The sequence below is a fragment of the Lipophrys pholis genome (genome assembly GCF_963383615.2).
Source record: "Lipophrys pholis genome assembly, chromosome: 15".
NCBI classification, from domain to species: Eukaryota; Metazoa; Chordata; class Actinopteri; order Blenniiformes; family Blenniidae; genus Lipophrys; species Lipophrys pholis.
The window spans coordinates 13,795,235-13,818,647 of NC_137642.1; the positions used below are offsets into that span (position 1 = coordinate 13,795,235).

The 23,413-nt window shown below is 43.2% G+C and overlaps 2 protein-coding genes across 4 annotated transcripts; one reads left to right on the top strand and one right to left on the bottom strand.

Annotated features, from left to right (window-relative positions):
- The first annotated feature begins 2,855 nt into the window (after positions 1-2,855).
- Positions 2,856-9,874, top strand: msh6 (mutS homolog 6 (E. coli)). The gene is made up of 10 exons (XM_080481822.1): positions 2,856-3,254; positions 4,027-4,232; positions 4,325-4,509; positions 4,903-7,468; positions 8,026-8,309; positions 8,400-8,517; positions 8,625-8,714; positions 8,808-8,962; positions 9,362-9,561; positions 9,650-9,874. The coding sequence occupies exons 1-10, from the start codon at positions 2,992-2,994 to the stop codon at positions 9,729-9,731; spliced, it is 4,149 nt and encodes a 1,382-aa protein (XP_080337948.1). The 5' UTR covers positions 2,856-2,991; the 3' UTR covers positions 9,732-9,874.
- Positions 9,802-22,651, bottom strand: fbxo11a (F-box protein 11a). Of its 3 annotated transcripts, none has more exons than XM_080481823.1 (22): positions 22,363-22,651; positions 20,040-20,164; positions 19,875-19,956; positions 18,803-18,947; positions 17,876-18,005; positions 16,518-16,601; positions 16,298-16,430; positions 16,101-16,207; positions 15,874-15,985; positions 15,502-15,608; positions 15,206-15,343; positions 14,795-15,012; positions 14,519-14,699; positions 14,294-14,416; positions 13,992-14,077; positions 13,759-13,835; positions 13,508-13,651; positions 12,966-13,076; positions 12,667-12,774; positions 12,470-12,578; positions 12,283-12,381; positions 9,802-11,568 (listed from the first exon to the last, which is right to left on the bottom strand). In XM_080481823.1, the coding sequence occupies exons 1-22, from the start codon at positions 22,454-22,456 to the stop codon at positions 11,439-11,441; spliced, it is 2,643 nt and encodes an 880-aa protein (XP_080337949.1). In that variant the 5' UTR covers positions 22,457-22,651; the 3' UTR covers positions 9,802-11,438. The 3 variants fall into 3 exon arrangements, 2 of the variants coding, with proteins under 2 accessions (XP_080337949.1, XP_080337950.1); XM_080481824.1 differs by having other exon boundaries at positions 18,803-18,944; positions 22,363-22,638; XR_013936054.1 differs by having other exon boundaries at positions 11,374-11,568; positions 12,528-12,578.
- Positions 22,652-23,413: the final 762 nt, after the last annotated feature.

Sequence of the window (23,413 nt, forward strand, 5' to 3'; positions counted from 1 at the left end):
GCCAAGCAGTAGTGACAGTGACAGCAGGAGCTCAAGACTGATGACATCTACTAAAAACTGCTTCTGTCTGACGGGTCAAGTACAGACGGGAAGTACAATGAGCCCCCGATGTCTTGAGTGTCACAAGCAGAGTGCAAACAAGTCGTGAGTCCACTTGTTTGTGGCCAGTAGCAGACATACCTGAATAAAACATGGTGATGCACAATGAATGTGCCTTGGTTTAAATGCAGGAGGAATTCATGAGAGCACAAATGAGCACAAGTACATCAGAGATTTCAGCTGTGTGGGTGCCAAGCAGGAAAATAACAGCTTTATCAGCCTGAAACTAGCAAAGACACTCACAACAAACACTGTGTCACTTTGAGCCGAGTGTTTGCTGAAATAAACTCTTGAAATCTGCTTCAATAATGAGTGTTCACTTCCATAGAGCGAGCGAAGGCAGTCCATGTTTTAGCAATAACTGAAAGCCATCTTAGATGATTTTACACATAGAGAAAGAAGGTGAACGGGAAGGGTCGCGGCGAGTAATGTCAGTGTGACGAAATCTTACAAATGGTCCTTGAAGGGCGAGTTATTTCACAGTTTGTTACAGCTACTGCCCCACTACTCCACGGCTTTCATAGCAAAGCCCACAAACACCTTGGCAGGCTCTCAACAACATAGAACCTGATTTATGATGAAATGTCACCCACCCTGGCAACGATTCTGATAGAACGATTCCTTTGCAATAACTCAGTAACTATTGGCCACCATCTCTTAAGTCATTAGCAATATGTAATAACATTTTGATCAAACAGCAAGCTCATATAAAGAGACCTTTCACACAGAATACATTTCAACACTGAGAGTGAGCACACGGTGAAATAATGAAGCCACAGCGAACTCCATTAATTGGCCTCACACGCCGGCTCAGTGTCACGCTGTTAAGTCTTTATTGGACATTTCACTCCAAAGTAGTTACTGGTGATATTATTAGAAAATACCTGTGCTTGTCTCATCAAGACAAGTCAAAATGTCTGCAGTTAAAAAGAGGCCTTTGTTCGCTTCGGGAAATTTTTGTCCTTGGTAATTAGCTGCTCTTCGTCAGACTACTGCTTCCTGCAAAGCTGAAAGTTTCTCAGGAAAGAGATGAGGAACTTCCTCGTTTTTCTCTCGAGGATCAAACCTCTTTAATTATGTACTGCTGCAAGCACAACCTGCTGCAATAAATGCTGCCGAATGTCGCTTTGCTAATTGTGGGGTTATAATAATTCGAGAATTATAATTCACAACAGTATCTGGCTTTGCCTAATCGGTGCCATGAATAAAAGTGTCCAATTGTGTTGAAGACAAAGGTCTTTATCATGGTGGGTTCATTCAGTTCATATTTATGTTTTTGATTTGTTTCTTAAACGAATATCTGTCTGAATGAAAACAGCCACTCCTGTGTATGGTTTTATAATGCTATCCCAATTAGATGTTTTCTATCACCCACACACCATATGCCAAAAAGTCATGTGTGGGTGGATGTTCAATTGTTTTGAATATGTGAGGCCGCCCTTATTTTCAAGAGGCAATATTGGGATCTGCTCACACAATATTTCAACTATGGACATCAATATGTGTAGTTAAGCATTTGAGTGCATCAGTGCTCGCAAGACCATGCCGAGGTGATTGTTGGTATCTCAGCTAAAATTTTTAGTTAAAACAGGATATTTGCTCATTCTATGCAAAAAAGTTTTAAGGTTTTTTTTGTTTGTTTAATAACGCAGTTTTAAGGCATTCTTAATATGGACACAAGTCACTTTAACTGGTCAACACAAACATAACATTTTGAAGAATCAAACGTGCGACTGCTGAGGGGAATAGTATTTTTTGAGTTCCAGAGAGCTGGTTGTGTCATCTCATTGAACAAGGGCCATTATTCACGAGACCTGCAGTTGTCTGCTGCTCCCTGCTGGTAGTGAATAACTAGTACAGAATACAGAACCACTGAATTACAGCTGAGACGTCTAACTTCTATATAGTAAATCTGCATTCACACTGAGGGCAATCAATTTGTGCTTCTAAAGAAATAACATGTCATTTCATGAGTTTTAACAGACAGCATTGACTTGTCTGATGAATGGTTTAATCTGTACTTTTCTACACTGACAAAATATCCATCGACCAATTTGCTATTTAGATCTCAGTCAGATATACCAGTCCACTTTAGATTAGCGAAACTGAAATTATCAGAAGAAGAAGAAGAAGAAGAAGAAGAAGAAGAAGAAGAAGAAGAAATCCTAATCTGGAGAAGGTCTTGCAATTTGACCAAAACTCCGAGCAACAGATAACATTATTTGTTAAGAGCTGTGAATGATTTGCTTTAAAGTGCTTGAGGAAACAACACACACTCACATCTTTATCCAAACTTGCAGTGGCTTTTATTTAGTTTGTCCTTCCTGCTTCATACCATCTTTCTGAACAAATCAATAGATTTGAATAGACATTATACCCACCATGTATTTGAGGTATATTTGCCAAAGTCAGTAACTGTCACTAATTACCAGTAAGAATGGACTGATATATAATGGTTACAGATCTTTATGTTAAGTGTTACTTTTATAAACATGATTCACACCTTGTTGTATTTGTTTTGAGAATAGTTTGATCTAACCAAGTGTTGAAAAGAACACGATGAAGATGTATGTTATTTATCTGCATGGCTACATCCGTCAAATAAAGTTTTTTAAACAAAAAAAAGAGAAAGAGAACAAGCTAAACTCTGAGCGCCAACAACGTGTCCAACAAGAGAAGCTGTGTTTGGATCACGTGGTCTCCGTGTTCTAGTGTACTCGCTTGTGATTGGCTGCTTGCTCTTGACCACGCCCATTACACCACACGCCTGTATTTCCCGCGAACTTGTAGCACTCGCGTCCGGCTGGATGCTAGGCTAAAGCAGGGGAGTTCGGCGACACAAGACAATCTCTCTCTAAACCACAGTAAACGTAGAGTCTTAATCTTGCAGACATGGCGAAGCAAAGCTCGCTTTTCAACTTCTTCACCAAGTCCCCGCCGCCGGTCGCCAAGCCGAAGCCGAAGCCGAGTCCCTCTCCAGCGGAGGCGGACCTGCCTTCCTCCGTGAAGAAGTCGAACTCCTCTCCGAAAGAGCAGGCGAAAGAATCTCCGCAGAAACACAAGACCCAGCAAGTCAAACGGAAAAGCGCCTCCAAGGCTTCGAGCGGCGGGTTGAAGAAGCTTTTTGGCGACAAGGCCCCAGCAGCTAAAGACAGGTGAGACGCTTTCTGGAGCGGTCTACATGCTGGAGTCTCGCTTTCCTCTTCCCCTGCTGTAAATGTCAGGACACCAGTTTGCCTAAATACATTGAAAACTATCGTTTACTTCTGTGCACTCAAACGCCCCGAACGTAAAACTAGTCGCACGTGGAAGAATCAGAGCTGACGTTTTAAAAAAGTTTAACTGGTAAAGTCACTTCAGTGGGAAATGAAATATATCTGCTTTATCACAAGACGAACTGCAGCGATGGAAAGAATCTAAAGTACAACTACAGCTACATTACTCTTGTTATACAGTACAATGACTTTTCTCATACCTCCTCAACTAATAATGTATATACGAATCACAATGTCAATTTATGAAAACAATGCAGCGCAAAGAATTTGACTATTAATCTAAATTGTGTGTCTCTGTAAAACTACGATGTTAGAAGTATCAAAGTGCAACCCCAATTCTCCAACTAGTTGGAAGGCTCTATAAAATATGAATATAAAGTGAGTTCAAGTATTTACAAATCTCTTAAACTCACATCAAGTATGTTCTGGCAGCAATGCAACCCAATCAAATCCAAAATTTAGATCTCATAATGGAACAATAATATGTCCTTTAACACCTGACACTTGTAGTTTTTTTGTCTCTGCATAAAAATTCTGTGTTTATTTAGATTTTTACATCGTGTCCTACATTTTGGGAAATAATGTAGCAGATTGCATGATACAAGTTGTTCTTTCATCTCTGCTTAAATGTGTGTATTCCTCTTCCCTTCAGCAGCCCAGCATGCCCCTTCACTGCTGGTGCTCTGGTGTGGGCCAAGCTGGAGGGACACCCCTGGTGGCCGTGCATGGTGGTGCCCCAACCCCTGACTGGTCAGCAGATGAGGGGCCGCGGTCGTGAGCAGCGCGTACACGTTCATTTCTTTGACGACCCTCCCACTCGAGGATGGGTCAGCTCCAAATATGTCAGAGACTACCAAGGTTGGCTCCTGCGAACCCTCTTAGAAGTGATGGTGGTCGGTCAGGCTGGTGCGGACGGTTTGAACCTGATGTTGTTTTTTCTACTGTTACAGGCTCGGACAGTAGTGATGCTAAAATTGGAGGGACTTTCTTCTGTGCTAAACCTGTAATCCGCCGTGCGATGGAGCTCGCTGATGAAGTCATGTTTGATAGCTCTGAAAAGAGATTGAAGATGCCTCTCTGCATGGATCCATCTGATGAGGAAGAAGATGACGACGATGATGATGATGAAATGGAGGTAACATGTTGAATGTTTTTGACTTGACCAAACATAGATTATCAAATTTTGATACTGTGTTTAATGTAGACTGGAGTATTTCAAAGTATGTGTTGTTGTTGGACTGTGTCTAAGCAGAACTTGAACCACAGAGTTCTGCTGCAATTTAGTCATTTTCAAAGTGAATCAGAAAACGGCGTTTTAAAAATAAATGAATAAAACAAAGCTGGCTACTTGGTTAATGTAGAATATCATCGTGACATGAGCCACTTTGAATATTTGTAATATGTCATTATTTTTCTGCATAAATATTCCTCAAGAGTCTGATAAAGAATGTGTTTCTAATAATTTCATCACCTCTGTCACAGATCAATCATCATCTTTTTCTTTCTTTCTTTCTTTTTTCCTCCCTAGCTTGACAACTCATCACTGACTGATGATGAGCAGGTCAGTGATTTGGATGAAAAGAAAAGTGAGGGCACGAAGGCGCCCAGAGTCAGTCGACGTTCAACCCGAACATCGACAGAAAAAGGAAGCGGAAGCAAACCCAAACGCCGGCGCATCGTCGTAGCTTCGGACAGCGACGGCTCGGAGGACGAGTTCAAACCCGAGCATGCAGCGTCCAGCAGTGAGGAAGAGGAGGAGGGGGCGGTGAGCAGTGAAGAAGAGGGAGAGGCGAGCATTGAAGAGTCGGAGGCGGACAGTCCCATCAAGCCGGTTAAGCGTAAACGCCCTGCAGACAAGCCTGCAAAACCCCCCGCCGCCCCCTTCGCTGGACCCAAACGAGCTCAACCGACAGTAGCAGTGGACACAAAGTCTCGTTTGTCTGCCTTCTCTGCACCCGACAGCTTCGAGAGCCAAGCCAACGGGTCGGGGTCCGCTGGGGCGACAACTGTCTGGGACCATGAGAAACTGGAGTGGCTGCAGGATGGACGGAGGAAGGACAGGCGGAGGCGGCGACAGTCGGAGGAGGACTACGATCCCACCACCCTGTACGTGCCTGAAGACTTTCAAAACAGAATCACTCCTGGCATTCGCCGGTGGTGGCAGCTCAAATCTGAAATGTTTGATACGGTGATTTTCTACAAGGTGGGGAAGTTTTATGAGCTGTACCACATGGATGCTGTGATTGGAGTCAATGAGCTGGGACTGACCTTTATGAAGGGCACCTGGGCGCATTCGGGCTTCCCGGAGATCGGCTTTGGGCGATTCTCTGATGTGCTGGTCCAGAAGGGCTACAAGGTGGCTCGAGTGGAGCAGACGGAGACCCCGGAGATGATGGAGGCTCGTTGTAAGACCATGGTGAAGCCCACCAAGTTTGACCGCGTCGTGAAAAGAGAGGTGTGCCGTATTATCACACGTGGAACCCAAACGTACAGCGTGTTGGACGGCGCGCCATCGGAGAGTCAGAGCAAGTTCCTTCTGAGTCTGAAAGAAAAAGCTGAAGAGGAGAGCTCCGGTCGTTGCCGTACGTATGGCGTCTGCTTCGTAGATACCTCCGTGGGTTACTTCCATGTGGGCCAGTTTCAGGACGACCGGCACTGCTCTCGCCTGCGGACCCTGATCGCCCACTTTGCCCCAGCGGAAGTGCTCTATGAAAAGGGAAACCCGTCCGTGGAAACGCGCAAGATTCTCAAAGCATCTCTGTCCTCCGCTCTGCAGGAAGGACTTAATGCAGGGACGCAGTTCTGGGATGCTCAGAAGACGCTGAAAACTCTCTCCGAAGAAGATTACTTCAAAGAGGGCTCTGGCACCGAGCAAGGCTCAGGGAACGGTTTCCTTCCTGCTCTGCTGAGAAACATGACCTCTGAGAGCGATTCACTTTGCCTCACCCCTAAAGAGGGCTATGAACTCGCTCTGTCAGCGTTTGGCGGGTGCATATTCTACCTAAAGAAATGTCTGGTGGACCAGGAGTTGTTGTCGATGGCGAATTTTGAAGAATATGTCCCTGTTGACGTGGAGCTGGAGAAAGCAGTTGAACCTGCCAGTTTCTTTGCTCAGACTCGTCAGAGGATGGTGCTTGATGGAGTCACTCTGGCAAACTTGGAAATCTTTCAGAATGGCTCTGGCGGAACAGAAGGGACGTTATTGGAGCGTCTGGACACCTGCTCCACTCCGTTTGGAAAGAGGCTGTTGAAACAGTGGCTGTGCGCTCCTCTGTGCAACCCCACATCCATCGCAGACAGGCTGGATGCAGTGGAGGACCTGATGGCCGCTCAGGCGCAGGCCACCGACGTTACCGACCTGCTCAAGAAGTTCCCTGATCTGGAGCGTCTCCTGAGCAAAATCCACAGCATCGGCACTCTGAAGGGCCAGGACCACCCCGACAGCAGGGCGGTTCTCTACGAGGAGGTCACTTACAGCAAGCGCAAGATAGTGGACTTCCTGTCAGCACTGGAAGGCTTTAAGACCATGCAAGAGATCATCTCTGTTTTCGAACCGGTGCTGAGTGAATTTCGTTCCTCGCTGCTTCTGCAACTTGTCACTCTAAAGGGTGAAAAGAAGGGCCTGTTTCCTGACCTGTCTGCCGAACTCAAGCGCTGGGACACGGCCTTCGACCACCAGAAAGCCCGCACTACCGGCGTCATAACTCCCAAAGTCGGCTTTGACCCCGAGTACGACCAGGCTCTGACTGAGATTAAGTCCTGCGAGCGAGAGCTGTTGGACTACATGGAGAAACAGAAGAAGAGGCTGGGCTGCAGAACCATGTCCTACTGGGGGACCGGTCGCAACCGCTACCAGCTGGAGGTTCCCGAAAGCGTCTCGCAGAGGAACATTCCCGAGGAATACGAAGTGAAGTCTACAAAGAAAGGCTGGAAGCGCTACGTGACCAAGGAGACCGAGCGTCTGTTTTCAGAGCTGCAAGGTTTTGAGGAGAAGAGAGACGCTGCGCTGAAAGACTGCATGAGGCGGCTCTTCTACAACTTCGACAAGAACTACAGAGACTGGAAGACCGGCGTGGAGTGCATGGCAGTGCTGGGTAATGACACCTTCCTTTCTGCAGGTTGTTGTCAACGGTCTGAACATGCTTTTGTAGGCTTGTAAAAGCATTGCAGGTGTCTGTTCTGAATACATTTCCTGCAGCTGTTGGAGGTAAAACTTCCATAATATGTATTTAACGTGCAGATTGGAGCACCACCCTTGAGTGCTGATTAGAAATGAGATTGTCACTGAGCGATAATTCCATATCAAGCGCGGATATCTTCACACTAATTAGTTTGTTTTTCACCATTGCAGAAATTGTAGGGCTGTGTTTTTTCCTGACAGAAGGAGGCATAATTGCGCGGGTTATTACCAACCTCGCCTGCAGAAACATAATGCGCATATAATGTGTTTTTGCACCACTGGGGCCTCCCTCAGACACAGGCTTGTGTTTACTTATTTAGCTTTCACAGCGCCGAGCTGCAGAATACTCCCCTGGAATCGTTGCGAGCGAGCCATAAATCAGGATTTCTTTGCAAGCCTTTTAAAAACGGGCAATTTAAATATTTAGTAGTTCCTGGGCTTTATGAACACAATGCTGTCTCTTTCTTTCAGACGTGTTGCTGGCCTTGTCGCGCTATAGCCAGGGCGGAGACGGACCGATGACCAGGCCACAGGTGATCCTGCCAGAGGACGGCCAGCAGGTGGCGCCCTTCATTGAAATCACTGGATCTCGCCACCCCTGCGTCACCAAGACCTTTTTTGGCGACGACTTCATACCAAATGACATCGTCATCGGCTGCCCTGGCAGCAGTGGCGCCAATGAGGAGGGAAGTCAAGCTTCCTGTGTGCTTGTGACGGGGCCGAACATGGGCGGGAAGTCCACTCTCATGAGACAGGTCGCTCATCCCTCGAGGTCATTTGCTATGAAGCTACAGGAACTTGTGAAGATGTCTGTCTTCAGGTTTTGTGCTTTTCCTTTCCAACAGTGTGGACTTGTGATCATTCTGGCCCAGCTCGGCTGCTACGCTCCAGCCGAGAGTCTCCGCTTCTCGCCAGTCGACAGAGTCTTCACGCGGCTCGGAGCCTCGGACCGCATCATGGCCGGTAAACCTCACATTGTCCTCCCTCCAGCCAACATGGAAGGTTAAATGTAGACTTCAGCAGCATGGAGAAACCTTTTGTCTTGTCCTTTTTTTTTTTTTCTTTGACAGGAGAAAGTACGTTCTTTGTGGAGCTGAGCGAGACGGCCAGCATCCTGCACCACGCCACCAAACACTCGCTTGTGCTTCTGGATGAATTAGGCAGGTTGATCTACTCCGAGAACTCCTCAGTATTCCGAGGATATTAGACGATCTATTACAGAACTTTCTCACTCAGCCGCTCGCTGTTTGCAGGTCGGGGCACGGCCACGTACGACGGCACAGCAATCGCCAGCGCCGTCGTGAAAGAGCTCGCTGAGAAGATCTGCTGCCGGACCCTCTTCTCCACACATTACCACTCCTTGGTGGAGGACTACGCAGACAACTGTGCAGTGCGTCTGGGCCATATGGTGAGAAAGGCAGAGCCAGTTTAGCTATTAAAAAAAAAAAAAAAAAAAAACTAGTATACAGCTTATATCTGACATAGTGTCCCGCTCGGTAACTTTCAAAGTTACATTTCATTGGGAGATTTTATCATTTTGGTTGAAAACAATTCTCTCATGTAAACATACTACATTTCACATATTGCATCCAGCAACTGCGCTTTTTTTTTTTTTTTTCGTGAATGCTCTATGCACTTTCTCTACACAGCTGTTTTCCATCGAGTGCTCTTAACTTTCTGATCAAGTAGCATTTTGTTAAAAAAAAGACTTGATTATCTCGTGCACTTCTCTATGGGTCTGTGCTTCACATGTGATCCACTTGCAGCACACTGATTTGATGCGTCTTGTCCGTTTGTCGCCTTCCAGGCGTGCATGGTGGAGAATGAGTGCGAGGATCCAAGTCAGGAGACCATCACATTCCTCTACAAGTTCATCTCCGGCGCCTGCCCAAAGAGTTACGGGTTCAACGCCGCTCGGCTGGCCGGCCTGCCGGAGGAGGTCATCCAATCGGGACACGGAAAGGCCAGAGAGTTTGAGAAGAACACCATCAGCCTCAGACTGTTCAAGTACGTATCAGCCGTGGTGTTATGACGTGTGAAGTTCTATCCAATCAAAGGAACCGAATCGTTTATCCCCCATCATGTCACTTTACAGGAAGCTGTGCCAGTTTGCTGAAGACGCTTCGCCGGACGCCACAGTCCTCACTTCTCTTGTTCAAATGCTCAACACTCTGTAATTTGTATAACCGAAATCACTGATTCTGCCGGCGGCACTTGGTGGGGAAAAACAAAAAAAACACTACTGTTGTGATCTAATAAAGTTTATTTTTAAAAAATGACAATGTTTCACCTAGGAAATTAAACCCTTTTAATTCACGCTAGCGCCTACATAACGGTTATTGAATACTTCACAATATATTAAGTCTAGATGTTATGATACATGCATACATTTCAGTCTGTATGAGAACCCACAATCACCAGTACACATGAATGAGGGGGGGAGGAAAAAGGGGCGGGGCAATGAAACCATAAAGCGCTGTATATGGATACTTGTCTCAGCTTCAGTAGAGTAAAAGCTTTTAAATTCTCCAGCAGCATTGGCAAACAATGGAATAACATCAAGAGGTGTGCTTTCACAGGACTTTTACACTTGGTGAACATATTTGGAGTCAGATACATAGAAAATTGTGTATCACTGGACCACGAAGCAGCATATCAGTTCAACAAACCAAACGTACACAGATTACAGTATCTACGGACTGATAATCCCATTTACAGTTCTACAGAAGGTATAACCAACCAAACGGCTCAAGGCAAATTGCCTATCGGAGGGATTAACATTTTCTACTTCCACCAGCAATGTGATTTGTTCATTAATGAGCGACGGAAGAAGCTGACCTGACAATTCATGGATTTCTCTGGCAGCAAAAGAGGAAAGTCGGTATTGATTTTTTACACAAACGTCTTTCTCGTCCGACCTTGTAACTGGGTCTTGCGTGACAGGCCAAGGAAAATGAATGAAACAATAAATGCATAGATTATGTAAAACTGTCTGGCATATAAAAAACCTCCATACCAAGTGGACAACAGTACAAATCCTGTGAAAGCACCTCTACATTTTTTTTTTTGTCTGTATTGCAAATGTAAATGAGTCAATGTGGCTGGAGAAACTATTTTAGTGTTTTGCTCTCTTTTCTCTGATCTCTTTCACAGAAAGAAGTTAGATACTGCGACATGAGTATAATTACAGCAATCCTCGGGTATAATAACAAAAAAAATAACACATTTAATAAAATAAAGACATTCAAGTACAGTAAGATTTTTGCATGAAAATACAAAACTACACAAAAGCATTAAAATCAAATCTCAACAGTTGTCTCAAAGGGAAAAAAAAAAAAAAAAAAAAGCTGAAGTGCTAGGTCAATTTTCTCGTACGTGTCGTACGAGCAGGTCGGACGCTCAGTGATGGAAGCATTGTTGTATTTCGGGGCTTTTTTTGCCTCCTCATGAGAAAAGCTGTGCCTCTTCTGAAATGGTCGCCTGTCCACAGCGGATCTGTACATCACTGCAGAGTCTTCTTCCTCTCCTGAAAGCAGACGAGCCCGGATGGTTTTTGTCCCGTCTCTCGCTGGCCGAACGAGTCAATACTCCCACAAACCCTGAGTCAGCTGCTCTTCTGCTCCGTCCCACCGGTCTCTTGCTTTCAAAATATTTCAGAAGAAAAGGCGAGGCATTGCTTGTTTTTACCCCCCCCCACCCACCCTTACAATGTCTCTTTCAGGCATATTTATGTCCCAAGTCTGTTGCGTTTTTAAAAGTGGCTGTATATGCTCTGTAAAAGTGAATCTGTATTTTAGCTGGGAATTCTTTCTTTCTTCTGCACAACTTTAAAGTGTCTTATGTCCATTACTGCTGCAGAGCACAAGGTCCTCCAGGTGTTGGGCTCAGTTGTGCTGCAGTGTGTTGGACTCTATAGGGGGAGCCGAGTCGTACAGTGTGTCTGTATCGTGCGTGGGCTCTCCAGCTAACGTGCAAGGATTAGACAGCGTCCCGGCACCGCAGTCACAGAAGAACCTGCAAGCAGAGGCCACAAGGTAAGTAACTACCAGTCAGTCGTCGTCGTCGTCGTCATCACAGGCTGAGAAACATTAGTACTGATGAGCGGACACAAACATGAATGATTATTCTCAAACTGTATTTAGAGGTTCATCCATTAAAAATCTCAAGAAAAGTAAATTCTTTAAATTGATATAAGTATTTTGCCGTCAATTCTTTAACAGAGCTGTTAAAAAACCTCTTCACTGGCAGATGTGCCGTGTAATTCCACTGGAATACCAACGGCAGTACAGAAAGCTTTTACCCTCAAGTGTTGTGACAAATGTTCAGTCCATTAAACATGATCAGCTGTTGTGAAAGTGTGACAGCAGAAAAGGCATGCACACGAACAAGTGCTGCAGTCTGGACCAGGTGTATTATGAGAAGTCGGTCTCTATCAGGTTGGGCAATCATTTACCCTGAAAGCGCACATGGCAAATCAGGGCTGGTGTGGACGGCGTACCGCTAATCGACTTCAGTTAATCTAAGTGTTGGTCCGTAGACACACAGCCTGTTCTCCACAAGCCAAACACAAACCTTCATCTTTGACTTCTCTGAATAAGAAATAGATCAAAGTCTTTATAAAAAAAAGTTCACATTTGTTAGCTCTGTAACCACAAAATGTTTATAGTCAAAATGGTTTTGTCAAAGATAACACTTTATTAAAATGGGTAATCTCTATCAATCACTCACCTATCGTGTCTGATGAACTCCACATCGTGTCCTTGGTGACACTTCTTAATGCAGTTCACACAAATGGCGTTGCGGTCTGTTGTGTTACAGGTGTGACACCTGCGGCGACACAAAGTGGGAGTCCGTCAACGGCTGCAATAAACACTGACGGTACTGTGGTTACACTGTGAGCTTCAACATGAATTACCTGTAAAAATCGTGCATTGGGTAGCTGGTGTAACTTGAAATCTTGTACAGGCACTGACCTCTGCTCACAGCCTTCTCAATGGCATCTTGATTGTTCAATATCTTATTGTCTGGTGGAGACAGCAGAAATTAGCACAAAGGAAACGGTGGTTGGCATTTTGCGCTGCAAAAAGATGTGCTCAGAGCTTGGTGAAGTACCTTTCATTGTAACATTGACACCAGATGCAAGAAACAATCCTCCGAAACGATTGTTGAAGATCTGATTGCCCTCCAGGGTTGCCGTGGCATGGTTGGTGATCTCAATGCCTATTTGATTAAGACACATACATGCACGCACACATTATCAGCATGTCAATCGAAGTGGCAAATTGTTCTTAATTAAAAAATAAATCTGTTCACAGACTGAAATGAATGAATGCTGAAAGTCCAGAATAATGACTGCAGTTAAGAGTTTTTATTAATGACTGATTACAGCCGGAGTAAAAGACGTTACACACCTGCAGCGAAGCCATCGAAGATCCTGTTTTTCCGCAGTACGGGGTGACTGTTGGTGCTAATGAGGACACCTGCTTGGGCATTCCTAAAGATGTCGTTCTCTTCTAACAACCCTGATGACAGAACATACCGCGTTAATCTGACAAACTGCCAACACAAAGCACTCCAACAAAATGTTTGGAGATCATTTGGAAAGATCTATGCAACTCAATTCAACTATTTAGAGCTGCATGTCTGTGGATTGTAAGCCTATGCTCATTCTCCAGCTTAGTCAAAGTCCATGGGCCATATGACCATACTTAGTTTCCAAAAATAAATTCATGATTGGTTATAAAGGCGACTGGAGGAAGTGAACCTCTGGAGTTCGGCTGTTTAGACCCATCAGTTGTCCATCCTAATTTCAAATATTTCTCTCACTTAAATTAAATGAATGACTTGAGTGTTTCTGCAGAAACTATGGATTTGCATCAGGGAAACTGTGCAGGAAATGTTTTACTTCAGAACCAGTATTGACAAACTGTGTCGGCTCAGGGTGATGAGTTACCTCGTCCTCCGTTGAATATGCAGATGCCTCCGTCTCTCCCATCGTGGATCTTATTCCTCCGCAGAGTGGGGTTGCTGTCTGTCTTGATCCACACTCCGGCCATTGCATTGTCAAAGATCTCATTGTCCTCAATGAAGCCTAAGCCTGAAAAACAAATATCCATGTTGTAATATTAGGTTGATGTGGATTAACACTTTAATAGAGCAACAAGCCTGTTGAAGCACATTAAAAAATGCTTCTCTGCCTCTCACCTGAGTTGTAAACCAAAATTCCTCCATTTTGGCCTCCCCAGATCTTGTTCCGTCTAATCTTGGGATTGCTGCCAGTTCTGTCAAAACAAGGACACAGAGGCACAGTGAGTCATCGCTTTAAAAATGTTAAATTTGTCTCCTTTACCCACTGAGCTCAGCATCAAAACATGTGACTCAAGCCCGTCCTGCATAAACACGCTACCATTTCCCTATATTGTCCCACTCCAACAAACCTTATCTGAACTCCAGAGTACATGTGGTTGTAAATATCATTGTCCTCCAGCACACCGTGGCCATTGTCGTAGAAGTAGACCCCCACCTGTTCAAATAAGAGTCAAATCTTATCATCGTTTTTAAGTGGCAGAAAAATCCACTTAAAACAGAAAATGACAGTGGCGTGACCCAAACGTGTCTGTATTCTGTGACTACAAGACATCAGAGACCCAGATACATCACATCCAATACCCATGAAGCACTTCCACTGGCTGTGTGTTTATTTAACATCACTCAACATGTAATTCATCTGTAACCTGACCTGCTTTCCGCTGTGTATTCTGTTTCTCCTCAGCACTGGCGTGCTGCCAGTTGTCACCCACACTCCTGCCAGTGTGTTGCTGTACACCTCATTCTCCTCAATGACTCCTTGTCCTTTTTCATGCTGCAAGATACACCGACCATCACTGCCGTGTTTCCCAGTGATCATACATCAAGACTGAACGTCATCGTCCTTTTAACAGCTGCATATTTAGGAAACTCTTACCACGTATATGCCGCCATGTTGGCCGTCGTGGATCTTATTGTGCCGGACGATGGGGCAGCTATTTGTCCTGATCTGGATTCCTGCCAGGGCGTTACCATAAATGTCGTTTCCTTCAATGAGGCCTCGGCCATCACCGAAAATATAAACCCCACCTTGGTTACCATTGAAAATGGCGTTGCCCCTGCGTGTGGTCAGAACAAGAGAACGGCTCAATTAAGAACTTTCAAAACAACATTTTCAGATCATTCGATGATGTAGCAGCCATGTGAGACCGACCTTATTGTAGGGTCGCTGTTAGAGGTGATCCACACCCCTGCAAAGTTATTTGCATAGATCTTGTTTTCAATGAACTGTCCTCTGCCCTTTTCATGCACGTAGATTCCCCCTGTCTGGCCGTGATGAATCTCACAGCGAACCACTGTTGGATTGGCGTAGGCCTTCACTTCAAAACCCGCAATACGGTTCCTATGGATGTTGCAGCTCTCAAAGTAACCCTGGAGAAAAAGAGAAATACAAAGCTATTACATGCCAGAAAAAGATGCTATTCAATCCGTGAGAAACAAATGAAAACAAATAAGCACTTGTTCTGTACACATATAATGCGCAAAAACAAACATTAAAGAAACAGTAGGATGCCAAAGCACAAACAGGAAATGGTCTGTTTAATATTAGTGAGTCACATCTTACCATGCCATGGTCGAAGGTGAAGACGCCCACATCTCTGCCGTGGTGGATGTGATTCCGTCTGATGATTGGGTTACCGTGGTTTTTCACCCAGATCCCAGCCAGAGCGTTGTTGGAGATCTCGTTGTCTTCATATATTCCCTGAACAATGTCGAACAAGTTCAGTCTATCACTGTTTATTCATATAGTGGAGCAACATTTATTCAGATTTTAACTAAAGAAAACCAGACAGAGATACGCGGTTTCATTAAACACATCTTGACATGTGCCTTTTGAGCTAAACAAAACGAATATATTACCTGTGCATGGTCAGTGATGTAAAGGCCAACGTTTTCACAGTCACTGATGATGCAGTGCTTGATCGTGGGACAAGCTCCCTGGCCACTGACGCAGACAGCCGACCCCACTGCAACAAACATAATACAGATTTATTAGTCTACTACTTCACTTTGAAGTGGTCATCACAGTAAGTCCTCGCAACTCCTACCTTAATCCCCAACATATATTCAAACTCAAAATCAAGGTCAAAACTTCACCCAATGAGAAAAATCATCACACTACAAATTTTGTTGAAATAAGTGTTTTTCACACTTTTTATCCAATAAACATCACAGTCAATGAGTTTATCTTTTATTTATCTATTGAGTTAGATGGCATGGGCAGCCAATTACCTGTGCATGTGCTGCGTATAATGCAGTGGTCAATGATGGGGCTGCAATTGACCGTGATCTCCAAGCAGTGGTGTGCATTATGGTGCTGGGCGGATTTATCATCAGGATTGAACTGTAGCAACAACCCACAAAACAAGAAAAAGAAAAAAACACAAATGCCATAAGTATTTTAGAAAGGGCAGATTTACAGTACACGTGAGTCACAAAAAGAGAAAACGTCGCCTCACCCGAATGGTCATGTATCCAACGTAGGCATCTTCTGATCCTTCCATGAATACAAATGTGGAGTCTCTGGTGTTTTCAATGATAACTTTTTCTGCTACTTTTCCAGGGGCTGCAAAAAAAAAAGGAAAAAGAATTTCTTCAGTGACGGTCAAGAATGAACAATTGCACAATCAGACTGTATGACAAAAGTTGTGCTCACCGGCCCCGATCATTGTGATAGGTGACTCGATGTAGATCCATTCATCTGTGTAAATGCCAGAATGGACAAATATCAGGCCATCAAAGTGAGGCTCCTGACCCCCGCCAAGTGCATCCTCAATGGTGTCATAGTACTAGGAAAGGAAAAAAAAAAAAGCCCAATGAATAAGAGCAAATATATCTGAGAAGGAATTTTAACTAATAGTAGAAAGTTCACTTACAAACATGTTATCTCTCCCTTTGTATCTGGCAGGATTACTGTAGAAGTGCTCTGCAAAGCCGGGCTTTACATGTGCGCCTTTATACTGATGAAAAGAAAAACAATTATTCAAAATAGTGAATTATTCAGAAGTTGATGGTATAACAAAGAAATACAATTGATATACTATGTGTTCCTTAAACATCCTTTCTTCTTCGCCTGAAATACTTGTTTGTTAGTATTATGGCCTGTAGTGTTGCAACGTCACTTGACAGTAGCTCAAGATTTCAAGTTGCATTGAAACATATTGAAGGAGCATTAATGTAATGTTCATGGTCAACCCTTTTGGCTTTTTTATATGAATTTAATGCAACTGATTTGCAGAGGTGGAAAGTAACAAATTACATTTACTCGTGTTACTGTTATTTTTGTGTACTTGTCCATTACTGAGTAATAATTTAATCAATAAATTAATTGATTAAGAGAATTGCGCTCTAGATACACTGAGGTGTCAAGTAACATGGAAGACCTGTTAATGGCAGAGGCTTTTATTTTGACATATCCAAATAGAAACATGGCAGGAGATTAAACACACATCACTTTTCACTCACAATTGCAACATTATATAGTAGAACCTCCAACGAGGGGACAAAGTTTAACTGTTAACACACCTAAGTGAGTGGACAACCTGCCAAACGCCAACAATGGACAAACTTGTAGTCAATCTAAAGGTTATTATGACACTAGTTTACCGGTCTGGCACACTCTAGATGAAACCGGACTGTATGTGGCCCCTGAAGTAAAGTTTTATTTCGTACTCCCATGGTGCATTGCAACAGTTCAGTCCTTGCAATCGGCTCCAAGACAGCTACGCTATTAGAGCACAGTTTCATATCAAAGTGATTGTACCTGACAGTAGACGTTAGTCTTCTTTGGGTTTTTCAGGGAAAGTCACAGCGCTTGTGACTGTGAACCATTTTGAGATCTAGATTTACATTTTTTACTGCCATTGCAATTTAATTTGTAAAGTTGTTCCTTTCATTAAGAAGTACTTTGAGATTTATATCCCATTGTCTTTCTTGTGCTCCTCAGGAGAGACCATTCCCCCGGCTGTCCAAAAAAGTAACTCAGTATCTTTTACTCCGAATACATTTTTTATGACTGTTTACTGGTACTTGAGTAAAATGTTATCAAAGCAATTGTACTTTAACTTGAGCAGAATACTTTAGCACTTTTTCCACCACTGCTGATTTGTCAGTGTTGTGTGTGTTTTGTATTAACAGCCAAATGCTCAACACTTAAAATGTGATGAAGAAATATTCAAGATGAGATTTTCACAAGATCAGCAACGAGTCATGAAAACCACTGAAGATTTCTTACCAGCTGCTGAAAACTTTCCTTCCACGGGTTTGGCTGCTCATATTCTTCTGGGTTTATCTGGTAGAACTTCCCTGCTTCAGGATGCATCATAGGTCGTGTGTACTCAAACACTTCCATGTACAGTCGCTTCCTGAAATATGACAGCACGTCAGTGGATTTTACATCTGTGTCAAAATTCTGTAACGGGCAGAGGGAAAACCAACAACTGACCGGTTATTTTATCCATTCAAATCTGCTTCATCTATTCATTAAGAAATTAATCTACTCACAATGTAAACATTCATTTCTAAACACAAATAAACCCCAACAGCTAATTTAAAAGGGAATTGTGTGACTGAACTCTCTCCTGATGATTAATAACTTCACAACACTTGATCTACCTTCTGTCTGTTTCTCTCGGACATCCTCTCAATCCTACCCAATCAAAGACCTTTTGATGACCAACAATCACACACATTTCTTTTTAAATAAGACTTTCTTTCTAAACTAAAGATATTAAAAAAAGTACTGAATCAAACAGTTGTTATTAACATTTTGAATGCCATAAACAGGAAACAGATGCACATATGGAGACATGCATGTGCACACGAACACCAACATGTTTCCTCTTGAGATACAGTCCTGTCTCCAGAATGTTCCTCTATCACATCTCCTGCCTCTCTGGTTTCTCATGTTCTGCTTCTGGCTGCTCTTTCTATTGCACATCAATCCTTGATAATATTCAAGGTATCCGAAGTACAGCATTTTGAAGTTTATGAAGAGTGTCTGCAGCAGACGAGATGTCCTTCAATATGATCGAAAAACGCTGCATAACACTGAAAACTGACTATAAGATCCTGAAAACTTTTTCAGATCAATATTATGGAGTTCTAGCCATAAAGAAAATGATGCCCAGAGCGACTCAATGATATCAAGACGGGGGCTCACCAGAGGATGGGGTCATTGGCCAGCTCACTGAAGCGCTTGCACACACATGCTGCGCGACACAAGTCCTGTTCCAAGAGGTATGAGAAAATCTTCAGCACCACCTCGTCTGGAAGCTTCTCCTGCAAATACTGCTCTGCCGGAGCTGCTGGAAAGATGATGAAAATGGAATTAGGATGTAACCGTTTCAAAGGACACAGAAAGAGAGAGCAGTCAGACACATCACGAGTAAAAGAAACTATCTCAAGATGTAATGGCAACAAATTACAAGAGGTATTAAAGTAGAGACCCTCGTTATTTATATGCAGGTCAAAACAAAAAAACTGTTTATGACGTTTTTTTATCCGCAGCCTATTAGTAATCACTTTTTACATCCTTCGGCTGCTCTCTTAAAGGGTCACCACTGCCTCCATCTCACTCGATCTGATGCTTCCTCTACTGTTAACCTAACCATCTCCATGTTCTCTACAATTTGCACATATATTTCTGTAAATTCTCACAAATCAAGAATACAATGTGAGCTGTCAAGAATTTTTTTTATTTTTTGATCACAACGAACTACTATTTTCACCACATCCCAAAAGACATCTATGTCCTGTCCATTCAGCAAGTTAGCGCCCAAATACTGACAATAACAGACCACTTTTGTGCTATTTATGCAATGAGTTTACACTATGTACTTTTCTAAATCTACCATGACAAAAATTGACTTTCATACTCAAACAAAACTTACCCAGCAAGTTTATTATGTAGTTGCTTTGGTGACATTATTTTATTATTTTGAACAAATGCCAACACTTTCATGAGAACCATACTGTGTACTGAAATCAGTCTGTACACCCAGTGAATAAGAACTCTGGCATACACACACTATTTATAGTCATTCCAAGTAGCTTTCAAAGCGACAGAGCATGTAAATGCCTCTTTGTGTGATGAACAGCTGAGTACTTGCCGACATGAGAGACCATACATTTCAAGTGAATTAACTCGTACACATTACAATCATTCCTCACCATCAGTGAGTAGTGAAAATATCTCTTTTTCACTCAAACCACAACTATATGTTTTTAATTACCTGGTAAATCTTGACTTTTTCCTGAAACTCTGGGACGTTTAGGTCGGTGCCCAAAATTTTCTGTGGTTGAAGTGGAAGCACCCTGTAGACAAAACAGAAATTAGTGGGCGAAAGCAATGTATTAATTCAATATGTCTCTCTCACATGATTTTGTGACACCTGTACCTCCATGTTTGTCTTTGATGGACACACTGTTCTCTTGGGTAGAGACTTTCTTCTAAGTTGGTAGGGACTATTCTGAGCTCCTGGACCGGATTCTTCTGCAACCATATCTGCAGGAACGTCCTCATCTGTCAATTGGCAAGAAAAACAGAAAAAAGAGAGAAACATTACTTGAAATGTCTTTGATCATCCACCCATCCATTCGTCCATCTGTCTCACTGAGTCCACATGGGTTTGCAGTGGCCGTACAAAGTGCAAAGAAGCCCAGACATCTCTGTCTTTCGCAACCCCCCCTCCTCTTCTGAGGGGACCCTGAGATCTGCCAAACCAACCGAGAGATATGATCTCTCCAGTCGGTCTTGGGGCCATGTTCCAGATGAACATGCATGGTAACCCTCTGTGGGGAGCCAACCAGGGAGCATCCTCATAAGATACCCGAACCACCTCAACTGGCTCTTATTATTGTGGAAGAGTAATGGCTTTACTTTCTGTCCAGGATGGCCAAGCTACGTCTTAAAGATTGAGACCTGAGACAACAGCAGTTGCTTATATCCTAAATATCATTAATTTGGTCCAATTGTTCATGAAGCTAGTATGGTGAATCAATCAACTGATACAAAGCTTGAGTGATCACTCAGTGAAGGGAATGCGTGGCTTGTACTCACTTCATCTTGAATGGTATGAAATTGTCTGCTGTGCAGCAATGTCTTTAACTTCAATGCTAATTCACATTAACTTGCATGCAGATTTCAGATACGTGGCTAAACAACAGGCAAGAATTTGCATCTTCAATTAAAAGTTAACAGTGGATTTGGAAGCTTTACATGGCAAATTTTTCTCTGGATAACCATTACATTGTAACCTGCTACAGTACAAATACCAGGATCTGGGGTAAGATAAACAAGTTGCATGCAAATACAAGCAAAACAGGTTCTAATAAACATAAAATAAAGCCATGGCATCCATCTCAAGTCAAAAGCATAAACTTGTGTTTCTAGGCCTCCTCACCATGGCATGATGAGTTGATAGCTACCTTAGATGGAAGATGCAAACTCTGCCTGCCTGTTGCTTTGGTTGCAAGATTGACTCTCCCCTGCTACTAAGCCAGTAACCACTACAAACACAATCCATTTAACAACGAGGGTCAGGTAAAACAACTGCATAGAAGATCTATGTAAATACATGATTAGATTATAAGAAACACTTTGTATTTCACAAAGCACAGGCAGTACAGCATTACCTCCTCACCTATGCGGATGGACGTTTAATCCTAACAAGTGAGCATGATGTGAACATCTGGAGGAGAAGAAATAGATACCACTGCAGGTCCTGACTTGAGTAAATTAAGGGAGACAGAGAGCTCAACCCAAGATATCGGTTAACTTAATAATAATATGAGTAAATCAGTTCATTCTCCTATCACAGTGAGTCCACAGTGCTTTATTGCTTTGTTTTTCAGTTTCACTTTCACTTAAAAGAAAAACGGCGCAATGTGTTGACGCTGCGAGCATCAGAACATGTCACAAGTCCCGCTAGTAATGTTGACTCAAACCCATTAAAATCCAAAACACTAAATGACTACTCTCCTTCAAATGACTGTGCCGCCAACGCTGGCTATCAATCCTGACAATTGTAAACGTAAAACATAAATATCATGGAAATGTTTAGACATCCGAAATTCGCTCACATTACATCTGATGTCACACATCGTTACTGAAAAAAAAAAAAGAAAAACACCTCAAACATTAAGTGACAACGTAACAATCGCTCTGTTTACGGGTTGATTGTCGGCTGTTTATCAAATATGCACATTGACGCTGCAGTAGTCGGAAATACATTATTTTCTGTAAACGTCGGGACGCAGATGCTAATAATAACAGCTAACGGACACAAGCTAAGCTACATTAGCATGCTACGACAAAACCACTTTGTGGGTCGCTGACGTGCGTTTGTCACTCAAGAGACACGAAAAACACACTTTTGTCCCTGTCATTTTCACGACCGGTGTCACGTTATCTTGCAAAAAATACAATTCAACGGGAATATGAGGTCAAAAAAGCAAAAGTACGGCCGACTCGGTGCAGAAATCAAGCAAAACAAAGCGCGGCCTGAATGCTAAGCAAAAATACAAAAGCCTCGGTGTTTCCTAGCTGCAGGGCGCCGCTTTAAAGCCACTGTTAGCTCATAACTGTCGCACTCATGTACACACAACATAACACCACGACCGACAGAACCACCCGTCCAGCTGTAAAAAGACAGTTCCACCTTAAAGCGGGCCGTCTGACAAGCGGTTCCCTCATGCTGAGACGAGCCGAGCTAATATTACCTCTTTCTTGGTGGTTCCTCTCCGGCTGCACCGGGCGCGGCCTCGACACTCGCCTTGGTCTTCTGCTAACGTTACTTGCTCTGACGGAGTTCATTTGGGGTGTTGGTAATCTTGAGGAAATGTCGAAGCCTTCGTCAGCAGAAGAGGCGACGCCGAGAACAACGTCTTATGTCTTTTTATTCAGCATTGCACGATCTGCCATCTTCCGCCGTGGCTCCCATTAGAAACGTCTCGCTGTGTGTGTGTGTGTGTGTTGGTCCCGTTCCCCTGCACTGCTGTTACGTCTGGCCCCGTTCTACCGAGGCAGGAGGAGCCATAACAGACGGGTAGAGTCCGTCAGGCCTCAGTCACATCACATGGGAGGACTTCTCGCTATCACGCTGCCTCTCCCGGTCTACGGCGGTTTATTCAACGGGGATTTTCTTCTTAACATTAACATTCGGCATCATGTGAGAATCTGCACGCAAAAGCTGCAGTCTGCTTTCCGTGAGACCTCCTGTGTGTTGAAAAGGCTCAAAGGCACTGAGGAAAGAAGCATCATCCCCAAACAGTTAACAACCTGTCCTTTTCATTGTTTTTAGCACCAAGATAATCCTAAAACTGCGAGACAGCAAGTGTCATCCAAGTGTCAGTAGGTTGAACATGGATCTACGAGTTAAAGCTCTATTTCTAAATTATTGTGTCCAAACTACTGAAATGCAACTAAGGATATATATCATACTTGTGAAGTGGAAAACATTATAATAAATTAAAAAAAAAACTGTAAAATTGTATTTATTATTTGTTCAATTATTAAAGTCTCTGAGAAACATATTTGCAAAAAAGTACCAACTCCCAGCAACCTTTTTAACACTTCCCTATGACAATAAAACTATTCAAACTTCAAAGTTGCTTTATTTATCTATTCTGCTACATATTTTCACACATATAGAGAATCAAATTAGCATTTCCCTCTCGCACAACATTAAAAAAGATAAAATGAAAGAAAGAAATGATGCTCGCTAAAATATACATGATAGAATATAATAATTTAGGAGTAGAAAAGTAAAAG

What these genes read in the sequence shown, in the direction of transcription:
- msh6 (XM_080481822.1), top strand. Translation starts at nt 2,992, where the DNA reads ATGGCGAAGCAAAGCTCGCTTTTCAACTTCTTCACCAAGTCCCCGCCG. An exon ending in AGTCCACTCTCATGAGACAG is followed by an intron (nt 8,310 to 8,399) that starts GTCGCTCATCCC and finishes CCTTTCCAACAG; the next exon opens with TGTGGACTTGTGATCATTCT. An exon ending in CTCGGACCGCATCATGGCCG is followed by an intron (nt 8,518 to 8,624) that starts GTAAACCTCACA and finishes TTTCTTTGACAG; the next exon opens with GAGAAAGTACGTTCTTTGTG.
- fbxo11a (XM_080481823.1), bottom strand. Translation starts at nt 22,456, where the DNA reads ATGAACTCCGTCAGAGCAAGTAACGTTAGCAGAAGACCAAGGCGAGTG. An exon ending in CATCAAAGACAAACATGGAG is followed by an intron (nt 19,957 to 20,039) that starts GTACAGGTGTCA and finishes TTTTGTCTACAG; the next exon opens with GGTGCTTCCACTTCAACCAC. An exon ending in CATATTCAACGGAGGACGAG is followed by an intron (nt 13,077 to 13,507) that starts GTAACTCATCAC and finishes TTCTGTCATCAG; the next exon opens with GGTTGTTAGAAGAGAACGAC.